We start from the raw sequence: 14,638 nt of genomic DNA, 5'->3' as shown, positions 1-14,638 counted from the left end.
ATTCTGCAGGCTGATATCTGCAGGCTGGAGCACAGAAACCAACTCAGACTTAAACAAAGACTGCAGAGGAGGAAACGAGGATGAAGGAACAGGAAGGATGAAGGTTAATGAGTTTGGTCTGTGACTGATGCCAACATCCCAGACTTCTAAGAAAGAAGAGAAACTGTAAATGTTGAAAGTGAGACCTTTTAAAGATTTAGAATTCTGATTTTATACATGCACAATTTTCCAGACTTGAACACAACACAGACATGAGCGCGGTAAATCTAAAGGAACACACAGTAAATAAGGGCACTCTGGAAGTTCACTCGGAGCGGAATTGCCATTGATCCCAGAAAACAATTCCACTTCCCCTCCTGTTGCTGGAGAATGCTTCCCAGCAAAAAATAGAGCGGCAGGGATGTAAGGGGAAAGAGGGGTGGGGGGGAGGAGATGGAAGAGGAGGAGGAGAGAGAGAAGGGAGGGCCGTATGTGTGTGTGTATGAGGGGGGGCATGCTCACTAGTGATGCCCCTTGCTTTTCTTCTCGTGCCCCCTGTGCGGACGACCAGTTGGGTCTCGGGACGACGTCAAGCTTTCCTAGAGGTGAAACTCCTGCTCGCCTCTTCATCATCACCTATTTTAGAGGAAGACTTGGGCACAGATGAGAGGCACCTACCTGGTCTCCTTACTACAACAACATCAACAACAAAAAGCAGGTAAGCAGCTACATGAATGATTTAGTGAGTTATCACACATCAGCCTCACTCTGAGGTCTCACTCAGCTGAAAGGGAGAAGGCAGCTTTTGAGGAAGGGATGATGACTTGGAGCGCGAGAGAGTCTGAGTGGGATGCCTGGTGTGTGTTAACTTTGCTGTTATCCCAGACCGGTACAGCTGACACACACACACACACACACTTCCACTCTCTGCACTCTTAAAAGAGACAAATATATTCACACTAAGCAGAACTTCATCAGCAGTAAAAACTTATGTGGACTCTGTGAGATTGTTGTCTCAGAGGTGTCGCAGGGTCACAGAGGTTAAAATCCTGACTGGATGGAAGAACAAAGCTTCTCTGCGGCTTCTTGTCTGTACACAAAAATACTGTGGAACGACAGCATACAGCTTTCCTTTATCATGGATCGGGAAAATCACAAAATCGCAAATAAATGATTGATGTGATTATAAATGGGACTTTAAAATCTTTTGCACTGCAGTTTTGATTGATGGAAGAGATTAACAAGTACTGAAATGTTGTTTGTCGTCTTTCTAATCCATCATTATTCACCCCTGAAATAACACTGACCTGGGTCCTTCTATCAGGAGTCTGTTAGTCTGAATTTTCCCTCCCGGCTTTAACACCTGGCAGTTGTTTTGCTGGAGGTTTCCAGTATGATGCCGGGCAGCCAAACAATAGATCATAACATGGCTGTGGGTCTGTGTACAGTAGTGGGCAGATGAAGAGCCAGACAGCCATGTAAGGTAGCAGGCAGCGGAGCCACACGCCGGCTTCTGCTGGTGTGACTGATATATGGCAGCACGGATCCACGGCTGACCTATTAGGCCTGGCAACAGGTGACTCACGAAGTGTGTTTGGGACGTATTCTCCCCCGGTCACACACCGCCGGAGCTGCGTGGGTCATGCTATCCCTAGCTCACCCCTGCCCCCCAGCCCCCCGGCCGCTCAGATACAGCTAAAGTTAAACTCTGCTCATCCTCGATCCTAATCCCAGCCTTGGTTAGGGCCGTACGCTCGTCCATCCCGTAAACAGCCGGTGCCGTTTATACCAGCGCTCGGTCTACACGTGCTCAAATTCACTTTTAGAAGGCACGCTTCAACTTTGACACATATACTGCATGTGGTAGTGGGTATTCTATTCTATTCTAAGGCTTCTAAAGCAAATCTAGTCACATAAAATTCATCAAAACATCCATTTCTATTCCTGCATGAAGGAGTAAGCTATGAACTGTAATGTTAAATGTCAATGAACTAAATGACTGCAGCCCGGCTGTGATTTATAGGTGATTCCATCTAAAACTGATAAAACTCACATAATAAATGGACGTGTGCAGGACGTGTGTGTGCGTGTGTGGTCTGACATTTCCCTTCTGTTCCACTGAAACATTGCTGATCCTTAACGACGTCGCTCCTCCAAAGGGAACCTGAAACACGGCTCTGTTTGAGAAATGAGACCAGCCGTGCGTTATATTCAATCTGATGCTGGACAATGTTTACATCTATTATTTAAATATTCATATATCATATATGAGAGTTTGTTTAATAATGGATTTGTAACATATAAATCTTTGTCTTTCTTTACTGCTTTCGGTAGTCGGTTAATATTACAATGACTTTTCAGAATACTTACAATTTAATTATTATATTTAACAGGTGCCTTATAAATAAACATTGTTACATAGACAGTGATATTTGTAACGTATACAAGGCTGAACATTAACAACATAATAGTACTAATTTATCACAATCTTCATCTACACAATGAACTAAACCAGTAAAGAAATGCGTACGTACTAGAAACCAATAGTAAATGCTAACAATCAGTGTTTGATTATTTGTTAATTGTTTCTCTATAAGGGGGAGAGCACATAAGTACAATAATGACTAGAAAACTTTGATTTAATAGCTATTTTTCATTTAATTGTATTTAACAAAGTTGTGATTGCTCTAAACAAATTACTCAGAGTGAGGCGATGTAAATAGCATTACAAAATATTTTATTATATTGATTAAGAGAACACAACAGATTTGTTCATTGTTGAAGTGTTATTATATTAAAGTAATACAGGCCAGGCTCAAGAATAAAACGGGTCAACGCGGGTTAATAAAGTGTTTCAAATAATAAGAGAAATGTTGTAAATTAATCTGAGCGCCGTCTCGAGAGCTGTGTGACCTCTGTCTGACCTCTGTGTGACCTCTGCCAGGATCCTTTGAGGCCGGCAGCTCAGATTTGACGCTCAACAATATTTATCGGAATCAAACTCCTTAACTGTGGGTCTGTGTGGCCACATTAGTCACTCTACAATCTGTCAAATACACACGCTGTGTATTACTGAACACTGAGGACACAGTAACCTGCATGTAGGTCAGTGCAGTGAGATCTCGTGCTCGATTGCTGAAGATTTGCTCTAGACTTAACAAATCCCTCACTTGATGCATATAAATATCTTCTTCTTCTTCTTCTTCTTCTTCTTTATCTTCTTCTTCTTCTTCTTCTTCTTCTATGGATGTTAGTCTAAACTTGCCCCATTAAATGGAACCAGGCAGAGTCAGTGTATACCCGACAGCTAAGTGCCTGTGTGTTTATGAAGACGGCATGGACGGGCGGTGCGTCCCGGCCCTCTATGAGGATCCAGAGTGGGTCAAACACGCCGTAGTGATGAAGATCCTGCATCAGGGCAGTAGTATGGATGTTTAAATCAACCCTGCCCCCTGTTGCCTGCCCAGTGGACGCACTGGGGCCGGGTACTGGGAGGTAGAAGGAGAGTTCAGCTCAGTGGCACAACAGAAAGCCACTTTTTTGTCCTTTCTTCAGCCTATGACACAGAAACAGCGTCTGATTCTGCTCTGTTGCTCCATGACATCTCAAACTCCCACCCTACCATTTTATGAGAAGACATAAATATGAAACCATTGCTCCATATGTCACCGTGAAGCAATAAAAACGTTGCTTGATGGTTTTATAAAACATTGGTCTGTGGGTTCCAACAGCTGAGGCCCCCCTGACAGGCCCGGCTGAGTCTGAGGCGAGGCTGAGGCCGCTCAGGCAGAGAGGAAGGGATTTATGGTTGTTCTGGTGCAGGATAGAGGAATACACACTTTTCAGCATTTTTCTCTGCCGCCAAGGTTTCATAGGTGTAAGGGTGCATTCAGTTTGGGTGCAGATCATCAACCAGGAATTTCACTAAATGAGATCTAGTTAGGAACATAAACACCTCATGAGATTTTCTGCCACCTTAACTTAATAGTTTCTTTGGATCTCCTCTTACTCTTTTTTAGTAAATTGTCACAAAAATTGACATGTAGAAGCTCTGGACCAAGCTGGACTAAAGTATTATATTTGTTTTTTTCAAATATTCCTTCCTATTTTGCTATGATTGATCGCTTAAGTTGAGAGGGCGTGGCTTGTTGATAAGTTGACAAGTGATATACCTCCTTGGTGGAGGTATATGGTTCCCTCTGAGATGTAGTGGATACAAATCTCCCACAGTCTCCCACAATGCACCTGCACCTCAAACTAAATGTACTTTATTACCTTCCACCTCAAGATGACCTGAGTTTGAGTTTAATTCTGAAGCTGTGGAGTGTTTTCTCTCTCTCTCTCTCGTCATCACTCTGCAGCACCTACGCTTGACTTTGTTGTCATGGAAATCTTTTTACCGACGAGCACTCTTCCTCTATTCGTAAGACACGCACACGCACGCACGCACACACACAGTCCAGTGTTCTTTGATCGTCACAGAGGAATAACTCGGTGGTGTTGTAACGCCTCATTTGCGCAGTCTGCTGCTCTGAGTAGCTCATAACTAGATTATCCACTGGTTCTTCTCCATTACTGTGCCACAGATATTATAAACAAATATGACAGTTATGACGGTTGACAGGCCAACCACGGAGCTCAGCAGGGGTACAGTGTTAATGCAGTGTGAGCTCTGCTGGCTGGCGAGCTTCCACACAGCCACAAAGAGCAGGTATGAGAGGGAGAGAGGGAGAGAGAGAGAGAGAGAGAGAGAGAGAGAGAGAGAGAGCGACCCCCCCCTCGCTTTAATACCTTGTTCCTCGTGTCCGTAGGAAATCATATTGTTTAAGATTGCTTCCTCTGAGCTCAGGGATTCCAGCGTAGCTCAGACTCAGACTACACTGTCACATTTCCCCCCTAAACCAAATGCAAAATCAGCCTTTGTTTCATTCTCCAGACATGAAATATGAAAACAGACATTGGAAAACAGAATAAGGCAAAGTCGTTGGAAGAAGAGAAGAAGGGAAGCAGCCGTTTATACATTCAACCTAAGTGGCAGTGTCGTGACTGAACAGGTGAGGAAAGCCTGTTGTCAACATCAGCTGATAAGAGCCCGGCTGCTTCGGCGTTGTGTACCTCCTGCTATTGTGATGGCTGCGCTCTCACTCCCTTCCTCCTCAGGCCTCCACACCCCCGGCCTGTTTGTGAGTTCCTTCCAGTAAAGATCATCGGCCTCACCAGTGAGCGGCTGAGAGCTCATTTGTGTGATCACAGCACTGCTTGAACTCCTAACCAGGCTGATCTCGCTCTGAGCAATCTGACGCAGCCGGATGCTGGAAAATAAGCGTCAATCGGCAGGTCGTTCCTTTTTTCTGTGCATTAGCCCGGGGGCGCCATGGAGGTTGAGCATTTCCCTTTTGCTAATTTTGTCATGGCTGCGGTTTGTTTTTTCCTCCTTCCGATGTCCTGCACTCATCAAGTATCGAAGACACAACAACCTGATTTGTCATTTTACCATTTATACCCCAGAGAGAGAGAGAGAGAGAGAGAGAGCGAGAGAGAGAGAGGGAGGGAGGATGGGAGGGGGGGAGGGGGGGGGGGGGGGGGGGGGTAATCATGTCTCTCAGTCAGATAAGAGCCAAGCAGTATCATTGTCATGCCTTCCAATGCCCTGAACAGCAGACATCTGTATGTATACGTACATTCTATATTGTACATATAAGTCCAGTACTGCGTCTCTATGGGGGAGCAGAGCTGCTGCATGGATTCCACTCTGAGAGATGAGGGTTGGTAAGCTAAGATGTTATCTCACTGTTTGGATTGGTTGCTTTCTATGATGGTGGTGGGTTGTGTATCCCTTTGAGACAAGTTTGACTTAAATGCTCATTTTAAAAGGGTTGAGAAATGTATGTTTTCCGTCAGCGTGCCAAGTAGAGCAGTGACGCCACGGAAAAACCTGTCAGAGTGCGAAACCTTCAACCCTCATCTGCCGTTACTCATCTGTCTTTGATTACTAATTGCGTAGTAAAAGCTCAGAGTAGACACACGGACATATATAGATGTCGGAGGTCTCCGCCTCAAGCGCCTCTTGTTGAAGTTTGATGGGTTTTCTTAACCCTTCGATGATGGGGGTCATTTATGGCGCCCATAAAGCCGTCTGCTCAACTGCCTTATAGGGTCATTCTGAGCTGAGACACACCGGCCTGTCCCTGCCATGTTTGGGTCTCACCCAAACTCTCGCACACACACGGGTAGATGTGGAGATCTGATGGACGCTCTCAAATAGATCCAAACTGGAGGGCGAGCACAGGAATGCAGGGAGAGCGGAGATCAAATCTGCGGCTCTGTCAGCGTGAGTGAGGGCTGCTGGTGAGGAGCCCAGGGCGAGATGGAGGCCGGGTCACAACCGCATTAAAGGGACAAAGGGTCCTAGCTTTGACTTCCCCTCTGGTCTCTAATCCTGGCTGTCATAAATAACCTGGAATGTGGAGGGAAATAAACCCAGAACTTAATACTGAATCATTTTTAAATCATCCTGGGTATTTGCTTTTACATGCCACAAAACTTCCTCTGCCTGTCTCTCACTCTCTCACTCACTCTCTCTCTCTTTTCATCTGCTCTCTCTCTCTCTCTCATGGGAAAAGGGTTGTTCTCATGCCACCGTGTCCAGTCCCCAAGCAATTCATCGCCAAAGAATCTATTTATATACGTACAATGCCACACACACACACAACCAGATCACTCCCTTCATAGTGGACCAACAGCTGCCTCTAACTCATCATCTCTCTCTCTCTCTCTTTCCTCAGTCTGTCTCTCAGGTGTGTGTTTGGTCCGTGAGCAGTGATGGGGGACTGGAGTCTCCTGGGTAATTTCCTAGAGGAGGTCCAGGAACACTCCACCTCGGTGGGGAAAGTCTGGCTCACCGTCCTCTTCATCTTCCGCATCCTGGTGCTGGGCACGGCGGCCGAGTCCTCCTGGGGGGACGAGCAGAGCGACTTCCTGTGCGACACGCAGCAGCCCGGTTGCACCAACGTGTGTTACGACAGCGCCTTCCCCATCGCACACATCCGCTACTGGGTGCTGCAGATCGTCTTCGTCTCCACGCCCTCCCTCATCTACATGGGCCACGCCATGCACATAGTGCGCAGGGAGGAGAAGCTGCGCAGGACACAGCAGGAGGAGAGGGAGGCGGGCAGGGAGGAGGGGGGAGACCTGGAGGGGGAGAAGGAGTACCTGCAGCAGAAGGAGAGTGGGAAGGAGGCCACGTCTGACGCCAGCGGGCGCATTCGCTTGAAAGGCGCCCTGCTTCAGACTTACATCCTGAGCATCATGATCCGCACAGTGATGGAGGTGACCTTCGTCGTGGTGCAGTACATGATCTACGGGGTGTTCCTCAGGGCACTGTACCTGTGCAAGTCCTGGCCCTGCCCCAACCCCGTCAACTGCTACATGTCCCGACCCACAGAGAAGAACGTCTTCATCGTCTTCATGCTGGTGGTGGCCGGCGTGTCTCTGCTGCTGTCTGTTGTGGAGCTGTACCACCTGGGCTGGAGGAGCCTCAGGAGGTGCCAACGCAAGAAGGCCGACCAGAAGAACGCCCACAGAGCCGTGACTGAGGCGCCGCCTGCAGCCGAGCCCACCAGCCCGAGACGGAACTCCACCTCCTGCACACCTCCTCCAGATTTCAGTCAGTGCCTGGCAACTCCGGGCTCCATGACTCCCATTCACCCCATGACCGCCATGGCCTCGCATCCCTTCAACAACAGGATGGCGCTGCAGCAGAACTCGGTCAACATGGCCACAGAGCGGCATCAGAGCTGCGACAACCTGGAGGGCGAGGCGGACTTCCTGAGGATGAGATACGACCACGTACCAACAGAGCTGCCCAACAGCTGCTCCCCGTCGCCTTTACTGCACTCCGGCCTACCGAAGGATAAACGGCGCATGAGCAAGACCAGCGGTACCAGCAGCCGAGTCCGATCAGATGACCTGGCAGTATAGAGTCCCAACCACAAGACGGTGGCTGACCAGGGGAGGAAGGAGAGAGGGTTGGACCCTCAAACCCAAGAGGGAAGAACCCCAAAGAGAAGGAATGAAAGGATTTGTTTAGTACAAAACTATGAAGAGACTGTAAAAATCTAAGTCAGGTAATCAGACAGTGAATTAACAAACTATGCAAACTCTTAAAGGCCTAAAGACACTTGACTATGGATGAAATGTCCAACTTGAGCAACAGTTTGTGACCAGAAACTGTTCATCTGCCCCAAACCGAGTAAAACTGCAAAAGAAACTACGTTTAAATGACAAAAACAGGGTAAAAAGGGTTTAATACCTGAGAATTGCACAACCTAAGAGAGAGAGAATGCTATATCATAATTTTAAATAGAGCATTCAGAGAAAATAGTGAATAGGGAGCTGACATGAAATAAACTGTGAATTTGTCATCATATAAATAGGACACTTACACACTCACACACAAGTGCGCACACACACACACACACACACACACACACACACACACAGTGTTGAGGTAAAGTGCCTTAAACTATGGTATGATAAAATATCAAAATAATATTAGTTTTCATGTGTCCATGTGTTTCTGAAGCCATAGTAATCACATCCATCTGTAAAAATATTGTTGCACTGTATTTGTAAATGTATAATGTAACCCAGCCTATCTTTTAAGGGTCAAGGATCCTTCTTACACAGCCAGGAAATACTCAGTTACAACCTAAAAATTAGGCATTTTCCAAATAAAAAGCTGTGTGTATAATGAGTAGAATAGTTTCCACTCGTCCTGAATTGGAAAGGAGAAGAACTGAAGACAGAATATAACTTGTTTGAGGATTATTCCAGTTGAAGAAGGATCGCAGGACAAAGATGAAGTCCTGATTGGATGATGATGATAAGGATAATGACAGGATACAGCCACTAGGTGGCAAGATTGCACTTGCTTTTCATTTTCTCTTCTGGAGCCATTGTGTAAATAGTGAGTTTTTTTTTAAATAATTGTATGATTTGTGAAAATATCTTCAAATGACGTTTGTTATCTTGTATCATGTAATACAACAACCACTTATTTTTAACTGCATTCTTTTGTAGTCCACACTCACTGGCTGCAGTTTGGATTCTCTTACACACATTCATAATAATAAACCAATGACTACAGCAATAAATACAGTATATCACTAATACATCACAAATCAATAAATGATTGATGATCAGTTGGACAATCTGCTTCTGCTTTCTGACTTGGTTTTTACTTTTTCTCTGTCCTCTTTGACATTAATTCTGTCACACACACACACACACACACACACACACACACACACACACACACACACACACACACACACAGCAGTGATTTGCATACAATTTGAAAGGTTTTACATTTAGATCAACTTGTACTTTACCAACTGGAAAAGATGGTGATGCTGTTAAAGCCAAGAACACACCATCAGCAACTATATAATATTCATTTGTTTTGATATATTCCATAATCAAATAAGTATCAGACATCAATTGTATATTTTTCACAATGTACAGCCAATCAATGTTTAATACAGGAGTAGATCCTAAAATTGATAATGAATCCTTGTTCACCCACACTTGTACCTGACAGACTGTAGTCGCCATGCACCCTGTAGGAGACAGACTGAGGATGATATATTTACATAAACAAAGCCTGGCTCTCCAGCTCTGCCAGGGAGCCTTGTGCCAGAGTCGCAAGCAGAAAGAATGAGGGAACAGTGGCAATGCACAAGACATGCAGCCATTTTGTTTCTAAACATATCATCTGCATGCCTGTGATGCACAAAGTTCTACTCTTTGGATCGTTTCTATCAGGTCTCACATCATGGGATCGTGATCCTGGGGGGCGTGTTGCCTTTGAAAAATATTTCTATTGCTCTCTACAGACAGAACCTAACATCAGGCAATATTTTTTTTAAACGAATAATGTTTCTTATGGTATTATTATGTTAATCTTTGCTTCCTGCATCCACAGCTGCTGTCATTCTTACATCCTGTTACTTCACAGTAGTTTGATGATCTAAAGGGAATTCAGTCTCTCCCACTCGATTAGGTCAGCAGTTCTCAGTCCAATAAGATTCAAATAAAGTGTTACTCTGGATGGCGAGTAGCAAAAACTAGAATTTGCATTTTAAATGGATGATTAATGGTTTACCAATTGACTGTATAACCGTGGCGTGCTTGCAAAGGCGCGTACGACCTGTAGAGGGCAGCAGCGGACTTTAAGCAATGGCGTCGTTAAAGCTGTGACGTCACTCTCGATATGGGAAATGTAGTTTTATTTCGAGGCTCTGACCTTTGCTACAACAGCAGAACCCGAATCCTTTAAAACTACAACTCCCGTCAAGCACTTCACCGGGAGCCGGTGGCAAGAGTTTGGTAACATTCATCGAGCTTCTCTCATCAATGTATGAGTCCTACCTAATCAAACAGCCGCAAACTACACAATCGAGCTGACAGGTGAGAACACTTAGACGAACGTAACAGCAAACAAAGCCTCGACGTCATGACGCAGCGAGCTTGACTGCTGATAGAGATGCTGTAATCTGTATCTATATTCCAATGTCAGGATGTTTTCATGCTGCGATGCAATTAGTCAACTTTGTTAGGTTACGTGACGGGTAAGCTACGTGCTAGTTAGGCTAACATCGTCTACGAGTCACAGCTAAACAACAAACTGTGAGCTGTGTTTAGCCAGAAAACACATCTTTGTTTTTGGGGATAGTGTCAAAAATATGTCACTTAACTACATGTCCTGTGTGACGTTTAGGTAGTTAGACTCTTACCTTGTTTAGCTGCCGCCTTCCTCTAAGCCGCTCTGGGCTCTGACTCATCAATAACAATTACAACTACTTTTCATCACAACAAATTCAAGTTAATCAAGTCACACAAGGTGCTGTGTGTCATTCAGACTCAAACCAGAGGGAAAAGAGAGGCAGAAATAGAACAATATGGGTCGAAATGTCATCTTAAACTGAGATAAAAGCTGAGAAAATATAAAAACACTCGTGAAAGTAGCTTTTTTATGACCCCAGTGATGAACAAATGAGTTTAGGAGGGAGGTGAGGTCACAGACACACCTGGATCCAGAGCTTTTATGATGTAATAAGAAGTCTGGACTGGACTACCGAGCTCTCCTTGGTTTATCAGTAACCTGTTTCTCATATCAGCCCTTTTGTTTAAACTTTTCCAGACTCTACCTGCAGCGGGGGACTCAGCACAGAACACGTTCCCCTCCTCTCTACAGTGCAGCTATGAGGACTCTCTGGACCAAAGCCGGCCTGTTAGGTTCGGTGTCTGTGGCGTTCGGCTCCATGCTGTGGTCCCAACAGAAGACCAAACCGGATCAGGACGCCTCCATTTGCACCGCCGTCGACACCGACCCCAACTCTCCCTACGAGCTCAAACAGGTCCAGGTCCTGTTCCGACACGGAGCTCGCACGCCGCTCAAGTCCATACCGGACGTGATGGAGGTAAAACGCCGCCCCTTCATCATCTAAACTCATCTTTAATGTGTCTGTTAACTCTAAAGCAACACTGGTTTTGTTTTGTTTTGTCCGACTGAAGGCCCAGTGGGTGCCGGACCTCTTGGAGCCTCCGGCGCACACACACATCAACTACGTGGTGACGGATCTTCACGGAGGCCCCAGACCGCCAGCCCCCGTGGAGGACAGCTACCGGAAAAACACGCTGACGGTGAGTAGGAGGGAACCTGGAAAGACGGTGGGGAAACATGAGGTGCACGAGACTAAAACGGGCCTCAGAAACGTGACTGAGACGATGTCATCAATTTACACATTCCACCAGGCACAATAAGGCTTTGAGACACACTGAGGTTCATTCACTAACCTCTGGAAGTGTTCCTGCACCGTGTGTGTGTGTCAGTTAAGCACTAACGCCTCTGTCTGCTTCCTCCCGGTCTGACAGGGCGGCACGTTCCCCGGTCAGCTGACCACGGTGGGCATGCAGCAGCTGTACGAGCTGGGCAAGAGGCTGAGGAAGAGATACATCCAGGACTCTGCCTTCCTCAGCTCCTCCTTCAGCCCGGCCGAGGTCTAGTACGTTTACTCGCCGCATCACGACTGATAACAAAAGCACCGAGCCCCCTTTTGTGCTCGGGCAGTAGATTTATGTGTGCGGCCCAAAGGATATCAGCACTGAATGTTTCAGTGTGTTTCAGTGTTATCACGCTGGCTGCCTTCCATGACGTGTGTGTGTGTGTGTGTGTGTGTGTGTGTGTGTGTGTGTGTGTGTGTGTGTGTGTGTGTGTGTGTGTGTGTGTGTGTGTGTGTGTGTGTGTGTGTGTGTGTGTGTGTGTGTGTGTGTGTGTGTGTGTGTGTGTGTGTGTGTGTGTGTGTGTGTGTGTGTGTGTGTGTGTGTGTGTGTGTGTGTGTGTGTGTGTGTTCCTCAGCGTGCGCTCCACTAACATCGTGAGGACCATCGAGTCTGCCAAATGCCTCGTCGCAGGGCTCTTTCAGCAGAAACAGGAAGGTGAGACAGAAGTCCGTGTAGATGCGCAGGATGTGGTTTCTTGTGTTGTTGTTGTTGTTCCTCTTGTCACCGTTTCTGTTCTCTGTCCACGTGAAGAAATCGTGCCTATTTTAACGACGGAGGCCGAGGCAGAGATCCTGTATCCTAACTACCACGGATGCAAGCTGCTCAAGGTCTTTGGCGGGTATGAAGTCTTATGTCCTCTCTACCAGGCTGGAGTCACGTCAGCAGGCCTAGAATATCCCGCAGACAGGCTCGTGTGTGTGTGAGCAAAATTACAAGGAACCCGAGCCCAGAAATCTCTTGACATGTTGTCACCGTGTTCCTGTGCAGCCACCGCTGGGCCAAGTCATCCACTCTGCCAGACATCGCTGCGGACCTGCACAGCATCCAGGACGCCTTGGGCATCGCCGCTCACCAGCACGTCGACTTCATCCTCATTAGGGACGACATGGTTGCCAGAGAGGTGACAACAGCCTGCGCTGCCCTCTTTCTGACTCTTATTAGAGCTCGACTTCATCTATTATGAGCCGCTTTTTATTACAACCTAACAGGAGACAAAGCTTTGTAACCGGATTCATCAAGTTAATGTTGTAGATGTCTTCTCCCTCAGACCCACGGGCTGCCCTGCCCCCCTGTGCTGGATACCTGGAAGAACACGGTGGAGCAGAGAGCTGTGGACATGATGTATTATATTTATGAGCCCAAAAATAGGTTAGTGAGGAGAGGTGCAGCAAGTTTCCCTCCTAACAAAGATCCCTTATCTGTGTCAATAAGACGTGTTTAACTCCACAGGGCAGCTCTCAGTGTTTACTCTTCTTTGTCTGCCCCAGTGAGAACTTGCAGCTGTGTGTGGGACCCCTTCTGCACACACTGCTGGGAAATATGGAGGAGAACATTCAGGCGACCTCATCAGAGCCCAACAGGTAGAAACGTCACTCCAGTACAGCCTCGTGTTTGGTCTTTGATTCGAGTCCCTCACTGAAGCTCGCTCTCTCTCTCTCCCTCTCTCATACAGGAAGATGTTCCTGTACTCGGCACACGACACCACCATCATTCCCATTCTGATGGCCATGGGGATCTTCGACATGAGATGGCCGCCGTACGCCGCCGACATCACCCTGGAGCTGCACCAGCACCGGCAGACCAAGGAGGCGTTTGTTAAAGTCTCCTACATCGGCAAGGTAAGAACAAGAACGCTCTCTCCGCGTTTTGTAACTTGAAACGACATCCACTGACAATTTTCTTTGATTTCTTCTAGGATCAACTTCTTCCCCGTTGCAGTGGAGTCTACTGCCCCCTGCAGGAGTTCAAGCAGGCCCTCTCCCAGTACTCGGCCACCTCTGAACTCTACCAGTCCCTCTGTAACGCCACAAAGAGCCTCACTGATTCCTAAATGCAACACCTTGTTTCCATACATCCTTTTTGTTTACATCCTCAGCTTAAACTTCACCCAGCATCCATCATGGTCCTTCACCGCCAGGCTGAAGCAGACTTATTCGTACTTTATTTAAATATTTAATCCTCTGTTCTTCATCTCAGCCGAGCTTTAAGATCTTTCCTCCACATATTTAGAGGATCACATGAACAAATGTAGGAGTGATAGCATAAGGGTGTGTGCATTAAGTGTTGTGTGTAATACCCAATTCCCACCAGGTCCTGTATATGTGTGCAACCAGTACCTGACTGAGTATTTTCACACCATCACTGCACTTATGGTTTACACTGAAATATGCAGTATTTAATGAGCGTTTACATGTTTAAGACTCCTGCTCACCGACTATGTGGAAAAAGAATGACATCACATCCTTTACCGCCGATGCAATTCCAGCAAATCTTTGGTGTCCCATCACGTTCCCCAGGGGAATACCACGCATTTCCTGTATTGTCATATTCATTAAGAAAACCCGAGCGGTGTGTACGCATACAGGGGAGATTGTACATTAGCGTGTGAATGTCTCTTACTATGTATAGAAGCTGTGGAAAGGGAATTGGGATGTGTATTTTAAGAGACTCCTCATGGGGATTTGGGGGCTGTAGTGCAGGAATATACGCACAACTCGACGCACAATAACGCACTGTTCCTCACGATTGGGGATTTCCATTAAAATTGCTGTTCAAATAAAAAAGCTTTGACTCGGATTTGTGACTCGTCAAG

General features: G+C 46.5%; 2 protein-coding genes across 2 annotated transcripts; both read left to right on the top strand.

The window, feature by feature from the left end:
- Window positions 1-532: 532 nt before the first annotated feature.
- Window positions 533-8,236, top strand: gja5a (gap junction protein, alpha 5a). Its single transcript, XM_076159033.1, has 2 exons — window positions 533-697; window positions 6,765-8,236. Exon 2 carries the CDS (start codon window positions 6,802-6,804, stop codon window positions 7,957-7,959), a length of 1,158 nt encoding a protein of 385 aa, XP_076015148.1. The 5' UTR covers window positions 533-697; window positions 6,765-6,801; the 3' UTR covers window positions 7,960-8,236.
- Window positions 8,237-10,342: 2,106 nt separating this feature from the next.
- acp6 (acid phosphatase 6, lysophosphatidic) lies at window positions 10,343-14,616 on the top strand. Its single transcript, XM_076159226.1, has 11 exons — window positions 10,343-10,449; window positions 11,183-11,462; window positions 11,557-11,685; window positions 11,917-12,047; window positions 12,401-12,480; window positions 12,577-12,664; window positions 12,814-12,946; window positions 13,094-13,194; window positions 13,314-13,406; window positions 13,499-13,664; window positions 13,742-14,616. The coding sequence occupies exons 2-11, from the start codon at window positions 11,244-11,246 to the stop codon at window positions 13,874-13,876; spliced, it is 1,275 nt and encodes a 424-aa protein (XP_076015341.1). The 5' UTR covers window positions 10,343-10,449; window positions 11,183-11,243; the 3' UTR covers window positions 13,877-14,616.
- The last annotated feature ends 22 nt before the right edge of the window (window positions 14,617-14,638 follow it).

Source organism: Genypterus blacodes, unplaced genomic scaffold (assembly GCF_046128005.1).
Source record: "Genypterus blacodes isolate CSIRO-AG114 ecotype Tasmania unplaced genomic scaffold, CSIRO-AGI_Gbla_v1 ptg000093l_1, whole genome shotgun sequence".
Classification (NCBI taxonomy): domain Eukaryota; kingdom Metazoa; phylum Chordata; class Actinopteri; order Ophidiiformes; family Ophidiidae; genus Genypterus; species Genypterus blacodes.
This window is presented reverse-complemented; position numbering and strand designations above follow the sequence as displayed.